This window comes from Sorex fumeus, unplaced genomic scaffold (assembly GCF_029834395.1).
Source record: "Sorex fumeus unplaced genomic scaffold, SorFum_2.1 ptg000038l, whole genome shotgun sequence".
NCBI lineage: Eukaryota > Metazoa > Chordata > Mammalia > Eulipotyphla > Soricidae > Sorex > Sorex fumeus.
In genome coordinates this window covers 13,460,447-13,487,789 of record NW_026606095.1, presented here as the reverse complement: position 1 = coordinate 13,487,789, position 27,343 = coordinate 13,460,447, and the positions used below count along the sequence as shown (strand labels likewise).

The 27,343-nt window shown below is 48.8% G+C and overlaps 1 protein-coding gene across 1 annotated transcript in view; it reads right to left on the bottom strand.

The window, feature by feature from the left end:
• The window catches only part of APBA1 (amyloid beta precursor protein binding family A member 1), a 71,035-nt gene that overhangs the window by 6,671 nt on the left and 37,021 nt on the right, over positions 1-27,343 (bottom strand). The window contains exons 3-9 of the mRNA XM_056118746.1: positions 23,976-24,015; positions 20,735-20,880; positions 9,958-9,990; positions 8,865-8,951; positions 8,220-8,405; positions 5,343-5,522; positions 3,916-4,128 (exon numbers count right to left, since the gene is read on the bottom strand). Coding sequence (XP_055974721.1) covers positions 3,916-4,128; positions 5,343-5,522; positions 8,220-8,405; positions 8,865-8,951; positions 9,958-9,990; positions 20,735-20,880; positions 23,976-24,015 — 885 coding nt within the window. The remainder of the gene's footprint in view (positions 1-3,915; positions 4,129-5,342; positions 5,523-8,219; positions 8,406-8,864; positions 8,952-9,957; positions 9,991-20,734; positions 20,881-23,975; positions 24,016-27,343) is intronic.

Sequence of the window (27,343 nt, the reverse complement as noted above, 5' to 3'; positions counted from 1 at the left end):
ATTTTGTTACTTTATGTTCCCCAGCCACACATGCTAGGAGAAAAGGGAGCTCAGATAGAGGAGGGAGCACCAAATAAAGGGTGTTGGGAGGATCCTCCCAGGATGGGAGAAGCATGCGGAAAGTAGACTATAGACCAAACATGATTGCCACTCAAAGCCTCTTTTGCAAACCACAACACCAAAAAGGAGAGAGAGAACAAAAGGGAATGCCCTGCCACAGAGGCAGGATGGGATGGGGGGATGGGGGGTGGGAGGAATACTGGGATCCGTGGTGGTGGGAAATTGGCACTGGTGGAGGGATGGGTATTTGATCATTGTATAATTGAAACCCAAGCACAAAAATTTGTAAGTCTACAACTGTAAAAAAAAAAGTTGGTATTGCGAGACAGGGAGAGGTAGAAAAGGTGCATGGCAAGTACTGATGGGCCTCCTCACACCATGTTAGAGTCTCATGCAGACCCCAGCCTGCCTAAGGCAAGTTCCCCCACCTCCTCCTATTGCTTCCAGACCTGATTAACTCTCCCTGATCTGATTTCCCTTCCCTGGGGGATCCCTCTCTTTCTCCTGCATGAGCTCATCTCAGCTCTGGACCCCTCGCTGACCAACCCATCTCTGCATTGCCCATAAGGGGTGTGGCTGCCCCTTTGTTAGAAAAGACCTCCTGGTCACCCTGGGCATATGGCAGCATCCCTGGCCACTGCCCATTGGGTCCCAGGAACATCTCTTCCACCCTAGTTGGAAAAACTCAAACTATCCCTGAAATGACCAGTGTCCCCTGGGGCACTAGTTGTCCTCATCTGAGAACCATACACCTAGGGTTCAAGGGCCTAGAAGCTAATCTTTGACTGTGCATTCCGCTGGAATCACATCTGGTAGCTAGATTGTCTGACTTTGGTATGACCTTGGTTGATACTGTTTTTCTGGGTCCCAGTTTTTTTTTTTTTTTTTTTTTTTGCTTTTTAGGTCACACCAGGCAATGCTCAGGGGTTACTCCTGGCTCTGCACTCAGGAATTACTCCTGGTGGTGCTCAGGGGACCATATGGGATTCTGGGAATCGAACCCAGGTTGGCCACGTGCAAGGCAAATGCCCTACTGCTGTGCTATCACTCTAGCCCCTGGGTCTCAGTTTTCTACCTCAGACAATGAGAGGACAATATCCACCCCACAGAAAGCTGCCACAGAGGCTCTCCAAGTGAACCCACAAACTAAGAACCCTCCAGAGTCACAGGGACACCACTGCTGTTAGTCCCCGGTTCTTTCAGTTTCTGCCTCTCTACAAGACCACACTCTTTGGGGTCCGTTTCATGTTTAATATGCTGGCAATCATATGCATATCATATTTAACATGCTGCTGGTTCCCACCACCCTGCGTCATTTATCATATGGGCACAGGGCATTGGAAGCTGCTCACTCAAGGCTGGAGAAGCAGCCTAGTGGGTAAAGGCACTTGACTTGCTTGCAGCTGTGGTGGCCGCAACCCTGGTTCACATCCCGGCTCCACATGATTCCCTGGAGCACTGCCAGGGGTCATACCTGGGCAGAAAGCTAGGAATTGTCCCTGAGCACTGTTGGGTGCTTCCCGAAACTGAAGGATGTAAGAGGGAAGAGGAGGAGAAAGGAAGAGAAGGGGAACTTGCTTACTGGTGTAGGAGGGGCCCCGTGAACATTGGCAAGCGAGAGTGAGATGACCACCAGGGGTGGTCTCCCCAACGCTGGCCTCTGCACACTGTCACTTGGGCCCACCCACGTGACCAGGTCAAGCCTGGCCTTCCCCTCCCCAGCAATATAAGCAGAGCCCCAAAAGCCACTTGCCTTTCTGCCCTGACCCAGGTCTCCTCCTTCACCACCCACCTTCGAAACCAGGGACAAAACCCGCTCAGCTCACAGCATCCCACCTTAATGCAGCTCTTGGGGGTTAGGGTGCAGAGAACATCTGCCATCAGATCCTTGCCCACATCTGTTTGGCCCCCACCATTCAGCTCTCCCTACAGCGGCTCAAGGAAATCCACCTGAATGGACACACTGGCTGGTTCGAGGTAGAGCCCTTAATCCAATCTTTAATGGATGCCAAGCAAGAGGTGGAATTATCTTAAGTGTAAGCAAAATGTAACCAAAAAATTAGGGGAAATCATGGGGCTGGAGCGATAGCACTGTGGGTAGGGTGTTTGCCTTGCACACGGTCGACCCGGGTTCGATTCCCAGCATCCCATATGGTCATATGGTCCTCTGAACACGGGGAGGAGTAATTCCTGAGTCCACGAGCCAGGAGCAACCCCTGTGCAATGCCAGGTGTGACCCAAAAAGCAAAAAAAAAAAAAAAGAAATTAGATGAAATCAAAGATGACTCTTTCTGCAAGTGAGAATCTCAGAGGAAATGAAGTTTGATCTATTTCATTAAAGTGAGGTACCCACTTTTATGCTCTACACACACACACACATACACACACACACACACACACACACACACACACACCCCTTTACCGCCCAGCCCCGGTCTGTGGACAAACATGTTGTTTTTTTCTTTTTTTTTTTTTTTTTGCTTTTTGGATCATACCCAGAGATGCACAGGGCTCTGCACTCAGGAATTACCACTGACGGTGCTCAGGGGACCATATGGGGTGCTGGGAATAGGACCCGGGTCGGCCGCATGCAAGGCAAATGCCCTACCTGCTGTGCTGTTGCTCCAGCCCCTCAAGGCATGTTGGTTTTATGATTTTCTTTTGTTTAGAGAAAACTCTGTGTGTCTCTGTGTGTTTGAATGTGTGTGTTGAGTAACTACTAAATGAATTCTCATCCACACATATCCCCAATATACACACACACATGCATGCACGCACACACACATACACACACACATACACACAGAGTGATGTTCAAGCCCACAATTTTTTTTCTGGAAACCTGGAGGAAACAGTGACAAGATCCCAGCAACCCTGCCTGCAGTGACACAGCTGGGTACAGAGCGCGTGAGGTCTACAGCCATGGTAGAGGTTGTGGAGTATATTCGAGCTGACGTCTAGGTAGTCAGCAGGCTCCAATGTGTCCTAAAGATTGCTTATGGAGGGCTGGAGAGGTAGTACAGCAGGTAGGATGCTTGCCTGGCATGTAACTGACCCCAGTTTAATCTCCAGAGCCCTTAATGATCCCCCAAGCACCACCAGGAGTGATCTGTGAGCACAGAGCCATAGTCAGCCCTGAGCACAGCCAGGGATGGACTGTATAGACTGTATAGGCCAGTGCAGATGGCACAGTGATGCCTCATTTCTAAGAAGAACGTCTAATTTCTTTTCATCATGGGCTTTTCTTTAAGCAGTTCTTCTTAGCTTCATGCAAAATCATCAGCTGGAGTGGAGGGAACAATCCTGCTCAGGCTACACCCCAGTTTCCTCCCCTCAATGGCGCTGGTGTGTGCGGTGACCAACATGGGCTAAGATAACCTCCCTGACTCAACGAAGATTGCTCTAAGGGGGAAAGGTGTTCTTGATTGAGAGCCTCTCTGGGACTTACCCAAGGGCTGGCACATCAGCTGAGCACTGTCAACCACTTGGAAGGGGGTGTCTGGATTATGGGGCTGAGGGGAGAAAGCACTGGGCTTGGGAGGAAGGACCGTGGCAATGGAGCAGAGATGCCTGGGAGGGTTCAGGAGTGGAGGGTGTGGTTCCCGGAGCCCAACACTGTTGAGCCCAACACCCCTCAAGTGAAAATGATCTCAGGGAAGCTCTGAGTTGCCTGGTAGAAGCAACCCCAGAGCCAGTCTTCTGCATCTGCTTCCTCCACTATACGTGGCAATGAGTATGTGGCAGCCTTCTCTGCATGGCACCGAGTCTGCCCATGAATATCAGTGAGAAACCACAGTCAACCTCAGTGTCATCGCAGGGCAACCTGAGGAGCTGGTCTCCCCCACTCCCACATACCTTAATAATGCTCTGGCAGGTGGACAGCGGCAGGCCCACTAGGCTGGTGCCGTTGATGGACATGATCTGGTCCCCGATGTTGAGTTTTCCCGACTTCTCGGCAGGCCCGCCGTGCATCATGTTGGCGATGATCACGGTGGGCAGGATGGACCCCCAGCCTGACTCCACGATCACCACGCCCAGGATTTCCCCCTTCTGTTTCTCGATGAAGACCTGGCGGGAGAAAGACACTTAGAAGAACGTCCGAATCTGCACTCTTTGGGCGTGAGGCCTAGAAATCAAAGTGTCTTCCCATCTCTCCCCTGTCCTGACTATTTCCCTGATGCTCCAGACCTGGGCTAGGCCTGTCTTCTCCTTCGTCCATGGTTAAGGAATGACAACAGGGACTCCTGCCCTTTTGTGCAGATATAATTTCACAGCAGCAGGCTTGACAATGCCACCATGAGGGGAACCAGGCTTTTGAGCTATTTATCTATTTATGTATTTACTTCCTCCTCTTGTCCCTCAGTGCAGAAGGGAAGAAGCTGTGTGGGTGGAAGTTTTGGTGGCACGTTCTGGCTTCCAGAATGCGCTTCCAGATTCTATGCATAAGTTCACACACACACACACACACACACACACACACACACACACACTCACCCTCACCAAATTATATGGTGCTTTACACATTCTAATACTCAGATTCTTGAGTTGAAAGTAAATATGCAAGAGAAACATTTCTATGCCAGCATAGATGAAGGGGGAAAAAAAACAGATGCTCAGGGTAGCGCCACCGTGAGATCTCTGTGCATTCATAGGAAGACAGAAGTGGAGCTTGGGAGATGGAGCGTTTGTGGGCCCTGTGGGGCCCAGAGCTCAGTGTATCTCAGTGATGAATGAAGCACACGCCTTGTGTGCATGAGGCCTGGGGCTGGTTCCCTGCACTGGATAAAAGAAAAACAAGATTCATTTCTAAGTAAGGACAATTTCTAACATACTGGGGGTAAAGGCATCCACATGTGAACGGGATGCTGCGACCCAGGATGGGGGTTGGCAGGGAAGGTTCCAGCAGGGAGTTTGAGTGGCCCAGAGGAGAGGCCCTGGGTTGGGAATGGTTTCATCAGGCCACAGCTGCCCTGTGCTAAGTATTGGAGCACATAAGTGTCTATTGACGTGAAGAAATATTTGCCAGTGATGGTGCACGCAGCTTGCACGCAACTGACCTAGGTCTGAGACCCGGGCCCCTGAGTGCCCCCAGGAGTGATTCCTGAGTGCAGAGCCAGGAGTAAGTCCTGAGCATAACTGGACGTAGCCCCCAAACAAAAACAAACCCCACAACACACGACCTTAGGTGCTTGTGTCAACATGTTCCCTGAACTGCAATCCCCAAAAAACACATTAAAATCCTGTCCTTGGGGACAGCGGCCTGTGAAGCTCTGCACACTCACATCTTTGCAGTTCTCTGACTTGGAGAAGTGGATCAGGTCGTCGTTGTACATGTCCTGGGTGTTGAGCAGGTCACTGTACTCCTTCTGGCTGAGATCTTCGGGGTTGATGCCATTGGCCCTGAGGAACTCCTGGTACGCCACGCTAAATGCCTGGCCGATGGACTGTGCGATCAGCTGGGCCTGGACACAGAGTGCGAGGGTCAGCAGGATGGACAGACAGATGGCGGGGCCCCTTCAGGGCCAGTTGGGCAGCAGCCTGGTGTTCTCCACGGGCGCTCCTGCTCTCTAGAGACCATTTTCAGACTCAGCACTAGGGAATCACTGGCATGGGGCATGGAGGTGCAGGGCTTCCTGCCAAGCAAGGCGAGTCCAACAATATGACACGAAGTCATTCTATTTCCTGCACAATTTTCAACTTATGCCCGGGCATCTGTGCACACAGAAAGGCTGTGTCCTCTGAGTCCAGGATCAGCTCTTTTTAAAGAAACTAATTTGGTTTGGGGGCCACACATGATGGTGCTTTGGGTTTACTCCTGGCTCTGTGCTCAGGGATAACTCCTGATGCTGCTCTGGGGGCCATGCGGGGTACTAGGGATCCAACCCAGGTCAGCCTGGTGCGGGACACTTGGTTTCTACGCTGTTCTAGCTTTCCAGTCCCTCTAACTGGCTATTTTCTGGCTGTTTCTTTGTGCTGCTCTCTGAGGTTCGTGTCCTCTTAAATTTGGCTGGATTCTTCCTTGGCTGCCCAGGGGCCCAGTGTGTGTCCAGCTGCACCCAGGTGTGACCTGGAAAGCAGTGCTCAGACAGGTGTGCCTGGGCTCACCCGGGGCTGGCCTTTCCTAGAGGTGGGAAAATAGCTGCCTGCGAACGAATCTGCTAATGTTCTTGGTATGGAGTCACAACACTGCAAATCTACTGCCTCGCAGGGTGACTCTATGTGTGTTCGTGTGTGAGCGCGTGTGCTCATGTGTGTGCGTGTGTGTATGTGTGCGTGTTAGTGCTTCTGTCCACCTGTGCTCTCGTCTACCTCTCAACTCACCACCTTGCACGGAGTGTTTACAACATTCAGCTCAAGACTGTGTTCTCGTACCCAAACTTACTGATGAAAGTAAACGTCGGATGCTTCCATCATTCCTTCTGGAATGGCTGGCCCAAGCACTGGCATATTAAATCTTGTACTCAGTACAATTCTATCCCCACCTGCCTTCCCTTCATTTCACCTCTGTGCTACTTTTAGAGTAAAATGCTTTGAGTATTTTGTGAACATTTTTTTTCCAAAAGGGGAGACTTCCAGGCTGGAGAAATCATAGAGTGGGGAAAGCACTGGCCTTGCACACAGCTTATCCGGGTTGAATCCTTGGTACCACATATGGTCCCCTGAGCACCACCAGGAGTGATCTCTGAGCACGAAACCAGAAGTAAGACCCGAGCACTGCTGGGAATGGCACCCCCCCAAAAAAAAAACCCAAGGGGGAATAAAAGTAAAAGCACACCACACTGTATATTCATTATATCTTACCACTTTGCAATAAATTATTTTAATTTAAAAAATTTGAAAAAGAGGGGCTGGAGCGATAGCACAGCGGGTAGAGCATTTGCCTTGCACGCCGCTGACCCGGGTTCAGTTCCCAGCATCCCATATGGTCCCCTGAGCACCTCCAGGAGTAACTCCTGAGTGCAGAGCCAGGAGGAACCCCTGTGCATCGCTGGGTGTGACCCAAAAAGCAAAAAAATAAAAAATTTTTTTTTGAAAAGGAAAGAAAATTTGTAAGGGAGTGGCACTGATTTTTTTTTTTTCCGAAAGGGTGGGATGAAACCATGTAAGTTTGGGCATCTGTGCTCTATCCTCTAACCTCGTTTTACTTTTACTTTTTCATATTTTATTAAAAAGTTGTTCCTAGTTGGTTTTTAGATATACAATGCTCCAACACTGATCCCTCCACCAGTGTTCCTGGGTTCCTTCTCCTACCCCATCCCCGCCTCCAGTTCCAGTCTGCCTTCCTGACGGGCACCTTTTGATGTTCAGTTGTTAAATCTGGGTCTCATGATTTCAGTGTTGTTAACCCTATGGTTTGGATATTTATCTCTATGATTCCGTAACCCCACTAAAGTACCTGAGTCCCCTTGGCCCCTACCTCCTATTGCTTCTCACTGATCTCTCCTCCCTCCCTTCACATTCTATCTTTCCCTCACCTCCCTATACTTTGGGGCCAAGGGTGATCAAGGCATCACCCCTTTAAACCTTTTCATTTCCATTTTACTTTCTCCTGTTGTACTTCCCACTTCCTAAAGTAAAGTAAAAGCAAAGGCTCTCCCGTTGATCATCGATTTGCTCGAGTGGGCCCAGTAACGTCTCCATTGGAGACTGTGTTGTTACTGTGTTTGGCATATCGAATACATCACGGGGAGCTTGCCAGGCCCTGCCGTGTGGGCGAGATACTCTCGGTAGCTTGCCGGGCTCTCCGAGAGGGGCAGAGGAATCGAACTCAGGTCGGCCAGTTGGCTGCATGCAAGGCAAATGCCCTACTGTTGTGCTATCGCTCCAGCCCTAATGTCCCACTTCCTAATGTCTATTAAGGACAACTCCTGTTTTCATGTTCTATCCATCCCTGCCACCCTCAAGATGTTCATCTAAATGACTCAGCTCACTGATGACCTGGGCACTAGGACAGCACAGGGTGTGCTCAACAAACACTCATTTCATGCACAAGGGGACCTTTTCAGGTTCTGAGAGATGGAGACTCCAGCCCCCTGTGCCCCCAACACACACACAAACACACACACCCACACACACCCACCCACACACACACACACACACACATACACACACCCCAGGGACTCAGGACAGCAGAGGGAGGCAAGGGGAATAGCCCTTACATCCTCAGACTCGAACACATGGCAGATCATCTTGTACTGCCTCTTGCTGTCCTGGGACGGGTGCGACGCCTCCACGTTCTCCTGGGAGTTGGAACGTGGCATGCGCCGGCGGGCCATCAGCACCACGATGTTGCCGATGTCGGCGATGTAGGAGATGGTCCTCAGAGGGTGGTCCATCATCGTCTCCTGGGCCCAGAAGGAGGAAGGAGGCGATTCTAGTAGTGCATCTACTGACCCTGAAGAGAAGATCCTGTCCCCTACTACCCCCCCCCATCCTCTGGGTCCACGTGCAGGGGGATCTGGGGCTCACAGAGCAGACAGACCCTTCTGGCAGTGAATATGCCCCTACCTGGGCTTGGGGCATGTCTCTCAACTCATATTGGTCTCTGACAAAAATGTACAACAACATCCCCAGTGGTTTGAGGCAACTGCCTCTTACTTTGATCTTGAAGGAAAAATGTCACCCTCAGTCTTCTCCACCGGATCCTCCCCAAGACCCCCAGCAGAACAGGTGGGCGGACGTGATCTTCTGACCTGCAGGGAGGCGGGCCAGCCCCCGGGACACCCACCCACAGGCAGTGGTATGGCTCTGCACTGCCACGACGCCAAGCAGCACACACAGGGCAAGGTGGGTGCTGCTGGTACCTGCGTGTCGGCGTTCAACACTTTGATTCTCTGGGTAGAAATGAAGAGATCCACCTCGGTCATGGGCTGAGACTCGCCTTCAGGAGCCTGAGAAGAAAAGAGGCACCAAGGGGAAGTTCAAAATCAGCCTCGGGTACACGGGAGCAAGGTTAGCTCACACACAGAGGCGTGGACACAGTCACCAGAACAGCCATGCAGACTCGGGGGGGGGGCAATTAGACTGGCTGAGGTTGGGGGTACCACACAAAAGAGAGAAACATGGGGAACAGCATCTCCAGGACACAAGGGCTGGGAATCGGGACCCCCTCAACCCCTTCCTTCTTTCCCTGCAGAAGTAGTTAACTCACTGCAGTGGGATGTACTCCATTGGGGAATGGTTTTCTACATGGGTTTTGGAGCCCAAGAGATGGAAGACCCAAGGGTCACAGACGCCTGCCCCAGAAACTTAGGCAAGTCAAGAGTTTCTGCGATGGGGCCGTTTGTTAGCAGAGAGGTGAAGTCATCTGAATGCAGTTCTGGTAAGAGGTCTCAGTGTTCTGCGACAGCACACAGAAGCAAGTAGGCCCTCCTGAAGCCACCCACTAAGAAAGCGCCCCGAGGCCTCCATGTCCCCAGGAAGCAAGCCCATAAGTGCGCCTAGAAGCTTTACAACCCTAAAAAGCACGCCCGTCTGATTTACTCAGGACTTAACTCCGCGTACACGTGGTTATTAGCGAGTTTTCTTTTTTGCATCCAGCAATCTGACAATCCAGAAAATCAGTCATGTCTGTGAATAAGCTAACCCAGGTCCCTGCAGTGTCACTGCTCCTGAAACAGGTGGGGGGACTTCCACACTCCTGGATGGTTCATGTAGCATCTCCAATCTGCTCCCTGCCATTCCTCTGCAGTGAAATGACTCATGAGCAACAGAAAAACGGCCAGGGTGGGCAACTGAGTTTTGGAAAACGTTGGCTTATGGGGCGGTTCAAAAAGAAATCGGAACAAAAACTTGCTGGATGCAGAAAACAAAAACACGAAATCATAAAAAGGCAGAATGTAAATAAATGAAAAGAACAGGCATAACACCAAGCTGATGAAATCGTTTTTACTGCACCTTCTTCCTGCTTTTGGCTAATTTCTGGGCCATCTGCTTAGCATGGAACAAACAGAGACAGGAGAACAGTTAGAAAAGAATTTGCAGAGACTCAAAAGTCAAAAAGGAATCGACAAACTAATATTGATCAGGATATCAGGCATTTTGGTGGGTGGAGCTCTGGCTTAAAAAAATCAGTCTGGGGCCAATTTCCTATCTTGAAATTCAGTAAGCAGGCAGGGCAGGAAGAGGAAGATAAGAAACTGAAGTGCTAAACTTCCATGACACTGAACTGCAGCTGATCGTGCCAAAGAACGATTTGGGTTCTGTTGATTTCCTTGATTGATTTCCTGTAATTTTCTATTTCACTAAACTCAGCCTCTGTATTGATTCCCTTCCGCTTTCTTCAGGTTTAATTTGCTGATTTCTTTTTTAGCTTCTTGCGATGGACGCTTGAATTATGAAAATTCAGATTTTTTTTCTATTTCAAAACCAAAGTTTTGAAATAGAAGTTCTCTTGGGGCTGAACATCCCACAATTTGATACATTACAATTTTAGTAGTGCTTCACTGAAGACAGTGACTAACTTTTATGGTGATTTCTTTTTTGGATTTTGGGTCAGTCAGGAATTGGCATAATATTATATATATATATTCTTTTAAAGGTATCTTTTCATGATTAATTTCTAAATAATTCTACTGCGGTCAGAGAACAGGCTCTGATTTTCAAATCCTTCGGAAACTGCTTAATCTTAGCTTATAAGGGCTGGCTTGTTGGTTACGTGGATGTCAAAGGTACACTTGGAGGCTGCTGAAATGATGTTCTGTTAACACAGGTAAAGTCAACTAATTTGGCGATTCAAACCTTCAGCATTCTTGCTATTCTGTTTGCTGTTCTACTCTTTACGGAGGGAGATGTGTTAAATACTAGAGCTGTAGTGACTTGTCTGCTTCTCCCTTTGGTTCTGTTCGTATGTTTTTAGTTTATGACTCTGTTATAAGGGACAGAAACACTGAAGACGATGACATCTCCCAGCTGATGTGATCTCTTCATTGTTATCTTAGCTCTACTCATACTTTCTGCCTTCAGTTTGTGTAACATGACCATAGTCCTTCCCCTAGCAAGAACAGGTATCAATGCTCTCTCTTTTCTTCTGTATAAATGAAATTGGTACAATTGGCAACGGTAGATATTTGGGGACTAGATCATATAAAATTAAACCCTGGATCTGCTGAGTTTTCGTTCCTGGATTTGGAGTCTTTCGATTAATAAGAGTTGCGTGCCTCAGTTTCCCCCTCATCTGTAAAACGAGAAAGTTGATATGTTTGGAGGATATAATAAATATACTCAAAGATCTCTGCATCAGTTCTGATGCACTAGAACCTCTGCATCTGTGTTGCAGTTATGTCACTGCAATTTGACCAAGGTTAGGATCTTATTTCTTGGCTCTGTCTGACAGGTCTTGTACGAGGAATGGGTAGTCAGTGGCCCAACGAAGAACACTGCTGCAGTGACAGGGGTGGGAGCAGGAAGAAATGATGGCTGACACTCCTCTGTACTCACCTGCGGATGCCCTCCTCTGTTCATTAGTGACCGCCACACATCACACCCCGTACTCACTCACTGAAGAGAAACTGGATGCGTCAGCTGCCTCCACCCCCCTCTGCCCCCCACGGCCTAAAGAGCTCATCTCTGGTGCACCCAGGAAACCAAACAGCCCCAGCCCACAGTGCTTATGGGCGCTGCTGAACTCCTGGGGAGCAGGTGGCTCTAGAAAATTCTGCACGCTGGAATGGTGCTCTCTTCAGCATGGCCCGAGACACAGATGTGGCCCTCCGCTGCCACACTGCCACTGGCCACGTGCAATTTGAGAGTCCTTCTGCAGAGCAGCTGAACTGGACCAGTCCTGGTCCTCAGGACAGATGAGTGCTCAGGAATCCTACCATGCCCCCATGGGGGTTCTTACTACCACTGCCCCTGACACAACACAACCACAAGAGAGGAATTTCTGCTGCCCTGGATCCCAAGACCTAGTGTTAGTCAAAAATCCTTCTCTTGAGTGCAGTCATTCTATTTCTGTTCCTCTCTTTCTGATTCATTTCACTTAGTATGATACTCTTCATGTCCATCCAATTATAAGCAAATGGCAGGAGGAATACTGGGGACATTACTGGTGGAGGGATGGGTGTTCCATCATTGTATGACTGAACCTCAATCATGAAAGCTTTGCAACTATATCTCAAGGTGATTCATTAAAAAAATAATAATAAATTCTTCTCTTCAGGGCACAGTGATCTGAAAATATTTTGTTATTGTTGGTGGTTTTTTGTTTGTTTGTTTGTTTTGGGTCACATCTGACAGTACTCAGGGCTTACTCCTGGCTCTGAGCTCAGTGATCACACCTGGCAGTGCTGAGGGACCCCACAGGGTACCAGAAATTGAACCTGGGCTGAGTGCATTCGAGGCAAACACCTAACCTTTATGTCTTCAACCTCTGAAAACATTCTTTCAGAGAAGTCTGTCTACCAGCCGATAAACCCTGGAAGGGACAGATTCTGGAGCAGGTGGTGAGGAAGAGAACCCCCAAAAAGGGAAACTGAGTTTCATGCAAGGCATTCTGCAAGGACATTCCTGAGCATTCTGTGATTCGGAGCGAGGCCATTTTTAAATCACTGAGTACATCCAAGTGCCCTGACAACATTTATAATTAAAAATGTAAAGAGCCGGGCTGGGAGAAAGAAAGCAGACTGGTTGGGACACTTACACCTGGGATCAATTTTTAGTCCTACGCAGTGCTCATGAGCCTTAGGAGGTGAGGGTGCAGAGCTGTGGGTGCAACCCTGGAGACCTCTGGCACCATCAGGGTGGCCCAGGCACTGCAGGACGGAAACAGCACCACATCCTCGAGCCCATGAGCGGAATCTAAGGCCTGGCTGGCCAAGAACCACCAATGGGACCCCTAGACTTCCCAAGCGCTGCTTCTGAGGCCCAAACAATAGCAAAAAGAGTCGACATATGTCAGCCATGCTGAGGCGGCTGAAGCCAGAACAAGTGATGTAGGGACAGAGGTTCCAAGAGAAACGGGGTGTGAGGCCAGCGCACGTTTGGAAGCAAGGAATGGGCTGCCCGTGGAAATGCTTGCGTCTCACGGGATGGAGTCTGGCTCTCTGCCCAGCAGCCATGTACAGGGAACACAGGGCATGTCTCCTCCATGCAGACATTCGTCTACCATGCACCCTGGGCAATCAGTGCTGTCACAACCCAAGGCTGGAGAGTCTCAGCTACTCCAGGTTCCTTCCCCGGCTGATACTGCCTGGGCTCTGCTTCCGTGTCAGCATCCCTCTAATGGGCTCACATCAACCCATGCAAAACCCTGCAACTGCCCTGCCAGACAGGCCCTACATTACCCTCATGGCTCAAAAGGAGAAACCAAGGTACAACGAGGCCAAGTTGCACAGCTGTTAAAGTTGCAGAATAGAGATCGAACCTCTCCTTCTACACGCCATGAATTGGGCAATGGAGGCAGGTTCATTTACTTACATTATGGGATTCTTCATCTCTCCCATGACAAGGCCCTGATCTATGTGACAATGGTCTCTTCATGGACCACAGAGGTTCTTCAAGTTGATGGGAAATGACATCAACTTGAGGGCGTTCCTGACCTACAGATATTTCTGTTCTATCTACAATGAAATGAGGGCTGGAGCGATAGGACAGTGGTAGGGCGTTTGCCGTGCACGCAACCAGCCTGGCCGAGCCAGGTTCGATTCCTCCGCCCCTCTCGGAGAGCCTGGCAAGCTACTGAGAGTATCTCGCCCACACGGCAAAGCCTGGCAAGCTATCCGTGGCATATTCAATATGCCAAACACAGTAACAACAAGTCTCAAAAAAATGGAGACGTTACTGAGCCCGCTCGAGCAAATTGATGAACAGTGGGAGGATAGTGTTTGGTTTGGTTTTGCACTTAAAGAAAACTTTTTATACAAGGATTGAAAAGGGCTGAAGGGACAGGACAGGGGCGTCAGGGGTTTGTTTTGCACAGGGGCTTGTATGACCCAGGTTTGAATGAATCCCAGCACCACCTAGGGCCCCCTGAGCACCACCAGGACTGACCCCTGAGCACAGAGCCAGGAGTAAGCTCGGAGTCCAGCTGGGTGTGTCCCCACGAACAAAACAGAAAAAGGGTTGAACAACCTGATCTTTGGGGACAGGCGAGGGAAGACAGACATAAAAACGCTTGACAATGAACGTTTACCGAAAATAGCCCCAACACCGTTTGTGAGCAAATGGCAGGAGTCTCATGAGCACAGAGAGAATGGAGACAACACAGCACAGTCTGCGTGATGACAGGTGGCCAGTCTGTCTTCTGGTGGAGGAGCAGAGAGTGAGGCAGGGGGAGGGGAGACAAAGTGACACAGTGTCGCACAAAGGACGAGTGAGTGAGCACTGCTGGCGGTCAGGAGCAGGTCTCCCATGGGGCCTATGTCAGGAAGCGGGGGGCTCTATCTGGGGCACTGTTCTAGTAGTTTCTCCCTCATTCCACACAATCCCAGCCAGGAGACTTCACCAAGCATCCCACGGTGATGACGTTTTCTGTGTTCAAAGGGTGATGGGGGCGAGGCTGGAGAGAGCACAGGGGTTGAGGCGTTTGCCTTGCACGTGACCAACCCCAACTCAATCCCGGGCACTGCACAGGATCCTGAGGAAGTGGGGACGGGGACCTTGAGCACAGAGGCAAGAGTAAACCCTGAGCACTGTTGGGATGAGGCCCCAGATCCAAAATACACAAATAAATGGAAGGAAACTGTGATGGGAGTTTCTACTAACACAAAGTGAAGTCAGCCTTCCTGGGACAGATCTCCTGGAGCACTTCCTAAGGAAACTGGCAGCACATGCCCCAAAGCAAGAGTCTCAAGAAAGCTCAAGCTTTCTGCCAATCAGTTCCTATGGGTGAAACTCCCTGGGCGTGACTGGTGCATTGGCTGGAGGCCAGTGACCGTCTCTAAGGCTGGATGTCCTCCCCTGCTCTGCTCCATAGGAACTGGCAGTGGCTTCCACACCACAGTGCTCATCACAGTCTCCTGGAGGATGAGGAAACAGACCCCTGGGCCCTTTACCCCTTCATGGGCTGCTGACAGCGGAGGGAGACTGAGTACATGCTCAGTGGATGTCAAGAACCATGTTCCAGTGCACTTCTGAGTTATGCGGCCACTTCCTGGACGGGTGCCACTTCTACTGAAAATGAAAATGGGCAAATGCAGAGAAAAGCCATGAGGGAAGACCAAAAATTAAGAAATACCCAACCCAGGGGCTGGAGAGACAACACGGTGGCTTACAGTCGGTAAGGTTCTTGCATCGCATGCTGACAACCAGTGTTCAATTCCTGATACTCCATATGGTGCCCTGAGCCCTGCCAGGAGTGATCCCTTGAGCACAGAGCCAGGAGTAAGTCCTGAGCATTACCAGGGGTGGTCCGCAAACCAACCAAAACATAAAACCTCCCAAGCCCCCTACCTAAAGAAATAAAGAGGTAATGGAGAGACAGTGGGGAGATACTGTGCATAGCATGCGGCCAACCAAAGTTTGAGCCCTGGCACCCCATGTGGTCCCCTGAATCCCACCAGGGGTGATCCCTGACTACAGAGCCATACCCTGAACACAGTCAGGTATGCCGCTCCCCCCGCAACCCTGCACCCATAAATAAACAAAAAAGGTAAAGGTAAAGGCCCTCCCGTTGATCGTCGATTTGCTCGAGTGGGCCCAGTAACGTCTCTATTGGAGACTTTGTTGTTACTGTGTCTGGCATATCGAATACTCTCGGTAGCTTGCCGGGCTCTCCGAGAGGGGCGGAGGAATCGAACTCGGGTCGACCATGTTGGCCGCTTGTTAGGCGAACGCCCTACCCGCTGTGCTATCGCTCCAACCCCACACAAAGGGAAAAAAAATGGAGGATGTCTTCCAATTCTGCATTCAGACACACCTGCTATTGTGGGGGATGGAAAAGACTTTAAGTCCTCAGCCCACCTTTGCTTAACTGTTATCTAGACACTTCTTCTCGGCTGCTGTTTCAGAATGCATATTTCTCAAGGTCAAGGTCTGAGTTTATTTTTATTCCCTGGGGGCCTAGCGCGGGCAGTCTGCACATGGGGACCGTGCCGTCTCTGAGCCAACGTCTTTTTGATTTCTGCTCACGTTCAGTAAAGCGCAGCTGGCCGGACCGCAGTGCCAACCCTCCTCTCCTGCTTCACAAATCGACCTGTACATTCTGTGTAAATGAAGGAAACGGCATCTCTTCAAACCCCCAAGTATAAATCCCAGAAGCAATATTCAGTTCGAGGACAGAGCTGGTGCCATGCGAGTGACAGGAGGTGACAGTTAGACCCACAGAACGGAAGGTCAACCCGGTGTGGATGGGAAGACCCAAGCCCGGGGCTCAGCCTCTGCCGGCATTGGGGCACCATGGAAATTTCTGCTTGGTGTGGCGTCCCAATGAGGGAGACTCACTGCATCCCGGAGTGGCTGGAGTGTGTGTGTGTGTGTGTGTGTGTGTGTGTGTGTGTGTGTGTGAACAATGAGGGCAGAGGGGCCCAAATGGACCCCAAAGGCAGCAAATACTCTGCCTTTGTGTAGGGAGAGCAGACAAACAGAAGTGACCATGACCGGCGTGTATGGTTCGCGGGCGGTCACCTGGATGGCCAAACAGAAATCCTCGAATGTTCTTCCTCCCTTCCTCCTGGGCAGCTGCTGCCCAGTATAGCCACAGTCTGTTCTGCAGCTCTCTGCAGGCTGGTCTGAGTGGGCAGACACAAGGGGGGCTTAGGGAATAGTGGGTGTAGGCACTGGAGGACGTGCCCTCCACATGACCCAAGGGTGCTGCAGACTCTTGAGTGCCCTCTGCAGTGATGAAGTCTTTCTCGGGTGGTAGACATAAAAACGGGAGCAAACATAACAGCTGAATTTGATTTTTTTTTTTTTTTTTGCTCTTTGGGTCACACCCAGCAATGCACAGGGGTTACTCCTGGCTTTGCATTCAGGAATTACTCCTGGCGGAGCTCAGGGGATCATATGGGATGCTGGGAATTGAACCCGAGTTGGCCAAGTGCAAGGCAAATGCTCTACCCGCTGTGCTATCGCTCCAGCCCAATAGCTGAATTTGAATGCGCATCAGGCTGGGTGTCCAGTCAGATCCTCTGATAGCGTTTCAGTGGATGGAAACAGAACTTCAGGCAGAAAACAGGGACAGGCAGGGTGCCCTTTATTGGTCTGTGTTTTGGGCCACACCCAGCTGTGCTCAGGGATGCCTCTTGGCGGGGGGCTCGGGTGACAGTATGTGGTGCAGAGAACTGAACTTGGGTAGGCCACTTGCAAGGCAAGCACCCTCCCCACTGGATTATCTCTCTGGTCCCAGGCAAAGATTCCTTTCGGTATCTATGGGTACTTTCTAACAGGATCCCAGGAGATGAAATCTCACCGTCTCCGATAGAGACGTTACTGCGTTACTGGGCCCGCTCGAGCAAATCTACGATCAACAGGAGAGCCGTTACCTTTACCTTACCTTTACCTTCATCTCCCCAGTCTAGTATGAAGCCCTTGTACTAGGATAAAGTGCCATGGAGAGAAAGCTGTGTTTCCCAGATACCTCTCTGCCCCAGGCATGTCTGCAAGGGATTTATAATCAGACACTCTTGCTCTAATCAACAAAGCCATTTCATTTTGGGGTTCAAATAAAACATGGGGCTTGTCGCTATGTCCTTTGGAACCTTCACAACTTTCTGGACTTGAAACGAGGGAAAGTCAGGCTCTCAGACTCTGCTAAAAAGGCAAAGCTCATGGTTCCCTGGACACTGGACGGGCTCAGGATGGGGGCTCTAGGCTCTGAGTCTAGCTGGAAGACTCCGCCCTCTGTGTGACGGTTCTGCGTCTGCCCTGCAGTGCCAAGAAGAGAAACTCCAGCTGCTAATAATCAGGAGGTCCATAGACGAGGTGCCCGGATTAAAACCTCAATCTTACCACGTCTGAATTCTTGATGGACAGAACCTTGGAGAAATTCCTGCAACTCACAGCTTCCTCTCTCGGAGTCTTCAGCACTCTGGTGGGGGCAGGCTGCTGTTTTTCTGTAAGCTTCACCTGAATGGGCCTGGTAGAGTTCTCTGAGAGGGTACAGGGGTGTGCAATTTTTTTTTTTGCTTGTTTGTTTCTCAGGGTGTGTGTGTGGGGGGGGGGGGGTACCTGGCAGTGCCCAGGGCTTACTCCTGGCTCTGTGTTCAGAGATCACTTCTAGCAGGGCTCAGGGGACCATACAGGGTGTTGGAGACCAAGCCAGGGTCAGCCATGTAAAAGACAAGTGCCTGATCTGCTGAACTGCTGGTCTGTCCCAAGGACACGCGATATCTGGGTGGAGAGAATTCTGTCCTCTGGCGTCATTCTGGCACTACAGGAAATCAAGCAATCCCAGTCCTGACCCACTAATGTCAGGGGGGAAAATGTCCCCCAGGGTTAAGGAGATGGCTCAAAAAGCCACAACGTATTCTTCGCCTGTGGGATGCTTGAATTTCCTCCCCAGCCCTGCACAGTCCCCTGAGCACTGAGAAAGGGAAACTCCATGGGTCAAATACCCACCCCCGCCCCAATGCCTTCTTAGACATTATGACTATCAAAGTGTGGTTTGCCACTGTCACTCCTGCACATTCCCATGCACCCTTTCAGCAGGTGGTTCCCATGAGGAGTGAGTGGCACGTGGGACAGCCAGGTGCTTCCACTGCATCCGTCTCGGAGACGCTAATGATCATGCCATGACCAGGGAAATGCAGTGCTGTGCAGAGTCGGGGAGCAGAGCTAGGCTGCCTGGGCATCCATCCTCACACGGGCCTTGGTTTTCTCCAGGGGCCATGTCCTAGATCATGGCTTCCAGCTTTTCACTCCTGCATGCCCAGCCAGGAGGCAATGGTCTGAGGACACACCACTGCCTGTTAAGCAACAACCATCTGCTTTTTGGCCAGCTTTCTGCATGCAGACCAGTGATGAGAAACCGCCATCAGGGAGAGCAGCCTGCGTGGTCCTAAAGGAATATAAGGTCCTGATCTGACCTCCCACTCATTGCGCTCACAATCCACTGCTTCTTCCTGGCCTCCTGGGAGATACTCCCCTGTACCCCCTTAGATAAGCTTCCCAGGGATTTCTGGAGAGATCCTTAAAGAGCTAAAGCACGTGCCTTTGCATGCGGGAGGCTTGGACTCTATCCCTAGCACCACATGATTCCCCTGAGCACTGTCAAAACTGACTCCTGTCAGCACTGACCCCAAGCATGGAGCTGGAAATAGTCCCTGACCACTACCAGATTTGCACCCTATCCCCTGATCCATGATACCTCCCTGGAGCTTAGCAAACCCCAATCTCTCTCTTCTCTTTGTCTCTCTTTCTCTCTCTCTCTCTCTCTCTCTCTCTCTCTCTCTCTCTCCCCCCCCCCCCCTTTCTTAAATTTAAATGAGTCAATCTGAACTTAGCCTGGAAACTCCAAAGTCTTCCCCTCTGCACTCCTGCAGCTCCTCACCTCTGGGTGTCCCAGGCACACCTGGGGACCTGAGCCCAGAAGCCCATTCTCAACTTTCTAGGCATCCTGTGGACCCGGCTGGTGCGACTCGTCTCCCACTGGTGCTGATGGGATTGAGAATAAGAACCTCATGTTCTCAGTTGCTCCCTTCCCTCCTTCCTGAGACATCCTGGAACATCTTCACTGCTTTGCATTTGTGCTTCTTTCTCATAGAATCTCCATGACCATCCAAGCACCAGAGATGAAACTTTGGAATGTGTGAGTGAGAGACACCAAACCAAGAAAAAAAATCAAGAAAAGAAAAGAAAAGAAAAGGAATGGTTCCTTGTGGAGGAAATAGACTCCGACCAGCTGAATGGGAATAAAAAAATCAAGCCTGGGGAGTCCTAACCTACTCCACTCACTGAAATACCTGACTCTGGGTTTCACTTGAGGTGCTATCAGTGCTGTGGGTCTGGGTGAAAATGGTCCCGTGGGGGGCCCAGCACTTCTGTGTGCTGCTCTGCTGGCTCTGAGTGGCAGTGGGTGACAGGCTGGCCTTCTCTGTGATTCTAGGTGGTGCTGGCCTTGGGGTCAAGCTGCTAAAACTCTGCATTTCCTCAGAATGGTTGGGCTGGTTCTGCCTAGTTGTGGATGATTTAAACTAAATTTAGACCAAAATGCTCCTCCTGTATCAAATGGACTCGCTCCTGTTAGATCTTGATGAAACAAACAGGTTCCAACCAGTTCTGATTGCCTTGAACAAGTTTCAACTGGGTTACCCTTGTTCCATCTTGCTCAGACTAGACAGATTAGATTGAATCCAATGATCTGTTTTCCTTGAAGCAAGCCAGTTCAATCTGGCCTGAGCTGGACCAACCAATTCTAAACAAGAAGGTCCAGTATGAACCACTCTGTAACACAGGTTCTGGAAGTCACCGACTTTCAGATGCCAGTGAAAATACAGTAGTGGATCTCTCCATTGGGAACTCTTACAGTAAAGGTCTTCCTCCTTCTACCAACTTTTCAAAAGTTATGATCCTATGTGCCTTTCTCAAGACTAGCCATTATGAATCACATCTGTAGGACAGCTCGAAAATCTTCTTTCTATTTGAATCCCTTGGCAGGTCAGTATCCAAGTGCTGCCTATAATAGCATCCCAGTCTGCTTTCCTCCTAACTGGGCAGAAACAAATGAGGTGCTGGACGGCCACTGTGGGCCGTGGGCCGCAGATGCTACACCTGCTCCGAGCACCTGATTACCTCTCACCTTGATCCTGCTCACTGCTTCCTGGGCCTGCATCATGCGCACGTTTTTGGAGGGAGTTTTATCTGAGAGCAGCTGGGTGGAGCCCAGGTAGTTGGCGGCGAAGATGATTCCATCAATCAAGTCATCAGGGTCACAAGGTCCGGGAACTGCAAGATGGAGAGTCACATTAGTGAGTGAGACCACCGCGGGGTGGGTCCTCTTCAGCCCCCACAGCACACCACCCCGTCTCCACCTTGTCTGGAGTCCTCAGTGCTGTCCTGTCAACCGGTCTGTCTCAGGCACCTCTTGGCCTGCCTTCACTCAACTCCCACTTTCTTTGTTATTCCTTTCAAACAGTTTATTTAATTATAGTTTCGGTGATCGTGTTATAGTGGTGTTCCAGTTTATGGCATTGATGTATAAAGTCACCATACACCATGTCCACTGAAGTGCCCATGACCCTCCATTCCTGTCCCTATGCCACCTCTGATCTGCCTTTCTTTGGGGTCACCTCACCCCCGAGCCCCATTTTTTGTTGATTGATAGTTACGTTTGGGTGCAGACTGTTACCTCCCTAGGTCACCGCCCCCATATGTTCCAGACCCTCCACCTAAGCCCCACTGTTGCGTCCCATCAACCTCACAGATCCCCTCTTCCACTTCCCCCAAACCTGGTGCTCTCAGGTCTGCATTCTAGTATCCAAGGTTTATTATCCATTAATATTGTCCCTAACCTTGATTTGTTTCTCTAACATACCACAGATAAGTGAGATCATCCTGGTTTTGTCCCTCTGACTCTGGTTTATTTTGCTCAGCACATGATTCCCTCCAATTCAATCCCAGTTGCCATAACCTGCCTGGCTTTCTTTTTATCCTGTGGGTGCATGGTATTCCATTCCACATCTACTTTTTGAGGGTTTGCTTCCACATTCTGGCTGTGGTACTAAGAGCTGTAGAGAACACAGGTGTGTATATGTCTTCTTGAGTTAATGTTGTTGCATATAGCCCTCAATTTCAGATAGAAGGACCGTTTCTTAAGATTAATTTACTCTATATGAACCATTTACCACAGAAACAATGCAAACGCCTAAGCATAAAACTCATAATCCCACTGCGATGAATTATCTTTACTTCAGTCCAACTGTGAGCTTTCTGGGGACAAGGTTGTATCATGTTCCTCTCTGACTTACCTATATCTAGCTAGTGTCTGTTACCCCATGGGTATCAAAGGAATGTGAACTAACTTCAATGAGATGATTGTTCACACAATCAGCAAACCTCATTTGACGAGGGTACCTGTACTTGCCACCAGTTGGGATACACTCTTCCATCTCATCTATAATGAGGGAAGCACATTTCATACATGGGGGGAATGGGACATTTGTTTCAGAATGGCTGGCTTCCCATCATGGCCTTTGAACCCTAGCGTGGGAAATAGATGCACTGACTTTCACGTGCACTGACTTTAAAGTGGGCATGTGGTCCAACCACACTGTTCCCACCGGCATGCACACAGAGCATTTGCAAAGAAAGGCAGTGTTTCCTGTTCTCACTGACCAGCCCTGCAAATCAAACTTTCCTTCTAAATATTTAAGACAGGAGCATCTGATTCAAGCCATAATCACCTGTATCCCTACTCGGAAGTAAAACACGCCTGAGACTAACAAATGCATCACTTTACAAAACTGGCAGTAAGGCACTTAAGTTCTGCAAGAAAAACAAGCATTTTATTTGGCCTTTAAGGTCGTATCTGGGGAGACCAAACTATTCACTTTAGTCCACTGTTAAAATTTGAGTATCCTACATGAGAAAACTTAAAGTGAAAAAAATTTGCTTTTTCCTCATGAAGGAATCTGAATGATTCCTATTTTTGTTTTTTATACACTGATGTCATCTCGAGCTTAAATAGTCACCTTCCACGACAAGCTACAAATCAGGGTACAGAGAACATTCATTTCTCTAAAACCAAGGGGGTAGTTGAGACAAAGCAATTAACAGTGTTTTCAGGAAGACCTTCACAAAGCCCCTGTGTGGTAATTAATTAAAGAAGCCTATAATTTGTCTTGCTCTTGAATTTTTCCTGGAAACATTTCTCGACAAACACAGGGAGTGCACACAGCAAAATCTGACTCCATCACAAACCAGTTATTCACGTTCTCCTCAATAGCCACATGCAGGTGACCCCAAAACTTGTACAGATTTCAGAAAACACACTAGAGGCTAGATAGTGAAGAGCACTAGTCTAAATGAAATGATACACAGGCAAGTTTGGGCAACACTCTGCTTTGTGAAAAATAAAAGATAACCAATCTTCTACTGTAAATTCCTGTGTTGAACCTACAGTAAAATAAAGGAATGTAATCACTGTTACAACTCAATGTTGAGGAAAAAAGACTGCATTAGGTGACATTTTTTAAAGAAAAATCTTCATACCCTGAAAATAATGGATGTTAAAAAAACTTAAAATATAACAGTTTCTTTGAAACTCATATAGCCCTGTCTAATTTAGTTGTCGTCAGCCAAATGGTCAACTCTTCAGTCAGAATAAATAATTGTGTATGTGCAGGTCTGTTTAAAACAAAATTGAAATCTAAGTGACTGTGTATCAAGCAAGGAAAGAAGTACTATTGACCTTAAAGCAAATGTTTGAGAAATAATCTTGGATCATTTATCTTCCAAAAAATTAATCACAATCAAATGTCAGAGTATTACACAAAGTAATAGAAAGTCCTGATTTTAATAAGTTCACTCTAGGCTCCATGTTAGCAAGGATTCAATGAACTCAGGAAGTGCACAAAATGGTACCTGACAGGAAGAACTTACTAGGTGTTATTAGCTCATTCAAGCAATTCCTCTTGCTTTATTCATATTTTTCTTTTAAAGAAAGAGGACCTTGATTTCTCCTTTAGAGTGCACTTCTGTTCAGTCGATCTTTGGTGGATGGAAGAGGCATATGGGACCAGAAGGAGGCAGAGCTCGGTTTTACATAGAATGTTTTCATCATTGTGCTGGGCAGAACCCCTAAGCCTTCCCTGTCCTGGGTTCTCCCAGATGGAAAGAACAAAGACAGGGAGGAGAGATGCCAGTTTGACGGGGATGCCAAACAGAGCATTACAGCTATTGTTCCTATTGCCCAAGGCTGTTTGCACCCTGAGTAAGTCATCTTGTGGCTTTTCCTCCACTGTTTTAAGGTCCAGGGTTTTCAAATCCCCCAAATATTAAAAGATTCATGAGTTGCTCAGGGCTCCCTTTTCAGCTCTTACCTTCAACGTAGGTTGGGAAGGAAGCCAAGCTTTTTCTGGACTGTAATTAAAACAAAGAGGTTTCAAACAGGGCAGCATGATAAAAAAAAAATACACCAACATAACCATGCATGCAACAGAAGACCAAAATCCATCACCCACAACAGATATTAACTATTTATTAAGCGTTTTTGGTTCCAGGAGTCAAATGTGAGTAAACAGCTGCACTGATGGCTATAAGCCACCTAATGTGCCCTCCAGCTCACCTGAAAAGCTGACACTGACAATCAGAAAAAGGTCTTGGAGCCTGGTGGGTATCCCACAGGCCAAAGCCAGCAGCAGCAACAGCAAGGAAATGGGCTCAAGGGACAATCTTGAGAATCCGAGCTCCAGGGCCAGAGTTTGATCCTGAGCACTGAGCACTGCCCCCCTCACCCCTGAGCACTACCAAAGTTGGGGTGGTAGGAGCCCCTGGTTCAGGTGGGCCTGGGCAGCGCCACATCACCTAATCCAAGCATCACACTGCCTCACATGGTTGATTGAGTATTGTAGGGAGAGCCCCTGAGCCCCGAAGCACTGCCTGGGAGGCCTCCAAGTCATATGATCTGATAAGAAAAGCATCTGGATTCCTAAGGAAAACCCTGATTAGTAAAAGCACCAACCATGTGATGAAAAGCGCCAGCAATCTGTTTCCTTGGAGAATTCTGTTTCACTTTTGGTCTTTGTTGCAGGGATCACTTGCTGTGCTAAAATCATTGGCTAGAGTTTCTACTGCTCCCTTTCATCTCCTACTAATTTATTTTTGCTTAAAGGTTCCACTCTGTAACTCCTTACTGTGTGTTACCTTAAAATAAGACCACATCAAACAAAGGAGCAAATTAGATATTCTGGATTTCTTACATTAAGGAATGTCTCAAAGCAAAAATCAATTGCCTCACTGTTGGAAGTGGACGGAATCAACCGAAAACCAGCGTGGATGGCAGTTTATTTGTATGTCTATTTAATTTGTTTTGGGGCCCACAGCTGGCAGTGCTCAGGGCTTACTCCTGGAAATCTCACTGATGGAACCGGGTGATGAAACGGTGCTCACTCAGTCAGGGAAGCTTCCTCGTCTCAAAACAGTCAACTTTAGAGAAACTAAGGGCACCAGTGTACTAGAAGCACAGAGTCCCTGGCTGCTAATTCCTTTGCGGAAAAGTGCTCTCTGGGTTGAAGCCAAGATAAGTGGAAAGAAAGAAAAAGTAACTTCCATGTACTTTACACTCACGGCTTTCTATCTACCCAAGTGAGAAGACAAATCCAATTCAGTGCTGGCTGCCAACTCTTGTCTAATTCTGGTTGGTTTAAAGCAGAATTTCCCAAAGTGCATGATTCTGCCTCTCAGGGGACAATGAAACGATGGGGGTGGGGAGGGGGGGTCGTGGTGGTAGTTTTGGGTCCAACTTTAATGAGCTCTTTCTGTGTGTTGAATAGAGTAGATTTCTGGGGAAATTTCTTTTCCTGCAAAGAGGTCTTTAGGCCAAGTAAGTCTGGAAGCCCCTGGTTTAAACGAGGGAAAAAAAATTTCTGTACCTTTGTGAAATCCTGGTCTTACAAGCTAAAAATTGTGGCCAAAGAGGTAATACAGGAGATAAAGGTGCTTGCCTTAAATGCAAGTAACCCTGACTCGGTCTCTGACACCATAGCACTACCAGGAGGGATCCCTGAACACAGAACCACGAGAAAGCCCTGAGCACCACCAGGTGGGGCCCCAAAACCCACCCCACCCCCAAATTAGTTAAAATTACTATTCTTCCCACCATCTCCCTGCCTCGCAGCAAGGAGCCTGGGATAATGAGAGTGTACTTTGTTTAATCCAAATAGCTTAGCCTCCAGGGACACCTAAGAAGTCAATTCAGATCTTCCTGGGCTGCTGAGCTACTTTTCTGAATGCTAATGTCGCAGACTGCATCCAGGTTTCAGCAGGAGCTACGAAAGAATTCATTTGGTATATAGCTTTACCAGCTACCATTTCATTTAGAGTCACGATGAAGGGCATTTGGTACAGTCCCTTATTCTCTGCTCAGGAGCTCAAGTCTGGCTTGCTCTAGTCTTGGGAGTAGTAAATTTTCTTTTCTCTCGCTATCTCTCTTTTTTTAAACACTTGAGTTCTGTGAAATGAAAGGATCTCTAATTATCAACACAAATTGCATTTTCATTACTATTTCTAAGGATACGCAGGAACATGGGCCAAGTCACGCAGGAACTGAGAAACCAACAAATCTGCCCGGCTTATTATAGCCGATGAGTAATCAGATGCTGAATATTCGGATGTCTCATTAGGCCTTTGTTTTCTCCTATGTGGACAAAGTGGAACATCAGTGGATACTTAACACTGAAGAATTAAGAAAGCCACATTAAAAGAGATATGAAAGCCCAAATATCTGGGCTTTCCCAGGGGGAGCTGGTGGGTGGAGCCTGGATGTGGCCTTACATTTGGAACAATAAAGGATAAGCTCCCGGAGTACCACGTCTGACCTGCAAGCCGGGTTCAGCCCCAGAAGTACAGAGCCTGCCGGTGAGAGGCAGCATCCTCATAAGCTCTGGGTTCAAATCCTGGACTGGTTCAGGACAAGCTGAGGGTGATCCAGTCTCAGCTTCTTCAACCAGCACCGGAGGACAACAGAGCTTAACTCACAGGGTTTCTTACACACAATCCTGTCTGTGATATGTGGGGTCCTGTGTCTGAGTGCTGCCAAGGCTCAAGAAATGGTAACTGGGGCCAGAGCAATAGCACAGTGAAGAGGGCATTTGCCTTGCACGTAGCTAACCTGGGTTCCATCCTCAGCATCCCATATGGTCCCCCGAGCACCACCAGGAGTCATTCCTGAGTGCAGAGCCAGGAGTAACCCCTGAATATCACCAGATCGCCGGGTGTGACCAAAAAGGCAAAAAAAAAAAAAAAAGGTAACTCCCATTACTGCTGTTCCTACTGACATGCTTGTTCTCTCTATTTGTTCTTATCCTCCTGTCTGTCCATCCACCCGTCTGTCTGTGTGCTATTACTAGACTATGAGACAAAGCTGTGGGCTGAAGGGTTGGGAGAAACTTCAGTTGTTATTACCCAGGGTCTGAGGAACAAGACCACATGGGGACAGAGTGTATTTCAAGTCTCTATCAATGTCAACATGGTTTCTTATGTTTGCAATAAAAAGATGTATATATATATATATTGCTTTTTGGGTCACACCCGGTGATGCTCAGGGGTTACTCCTGGCTCATGCACTCAGGAATTGCTCCTGGCGGTGCTCAGGGGACCATATGGGGTGCTGGGAATCGAACCTGTGTCGCTCATGTTGGCTGCGTGCAAGGCAAACGCCCTACCCGCTGTGCTATTGCTCCAACCCCAA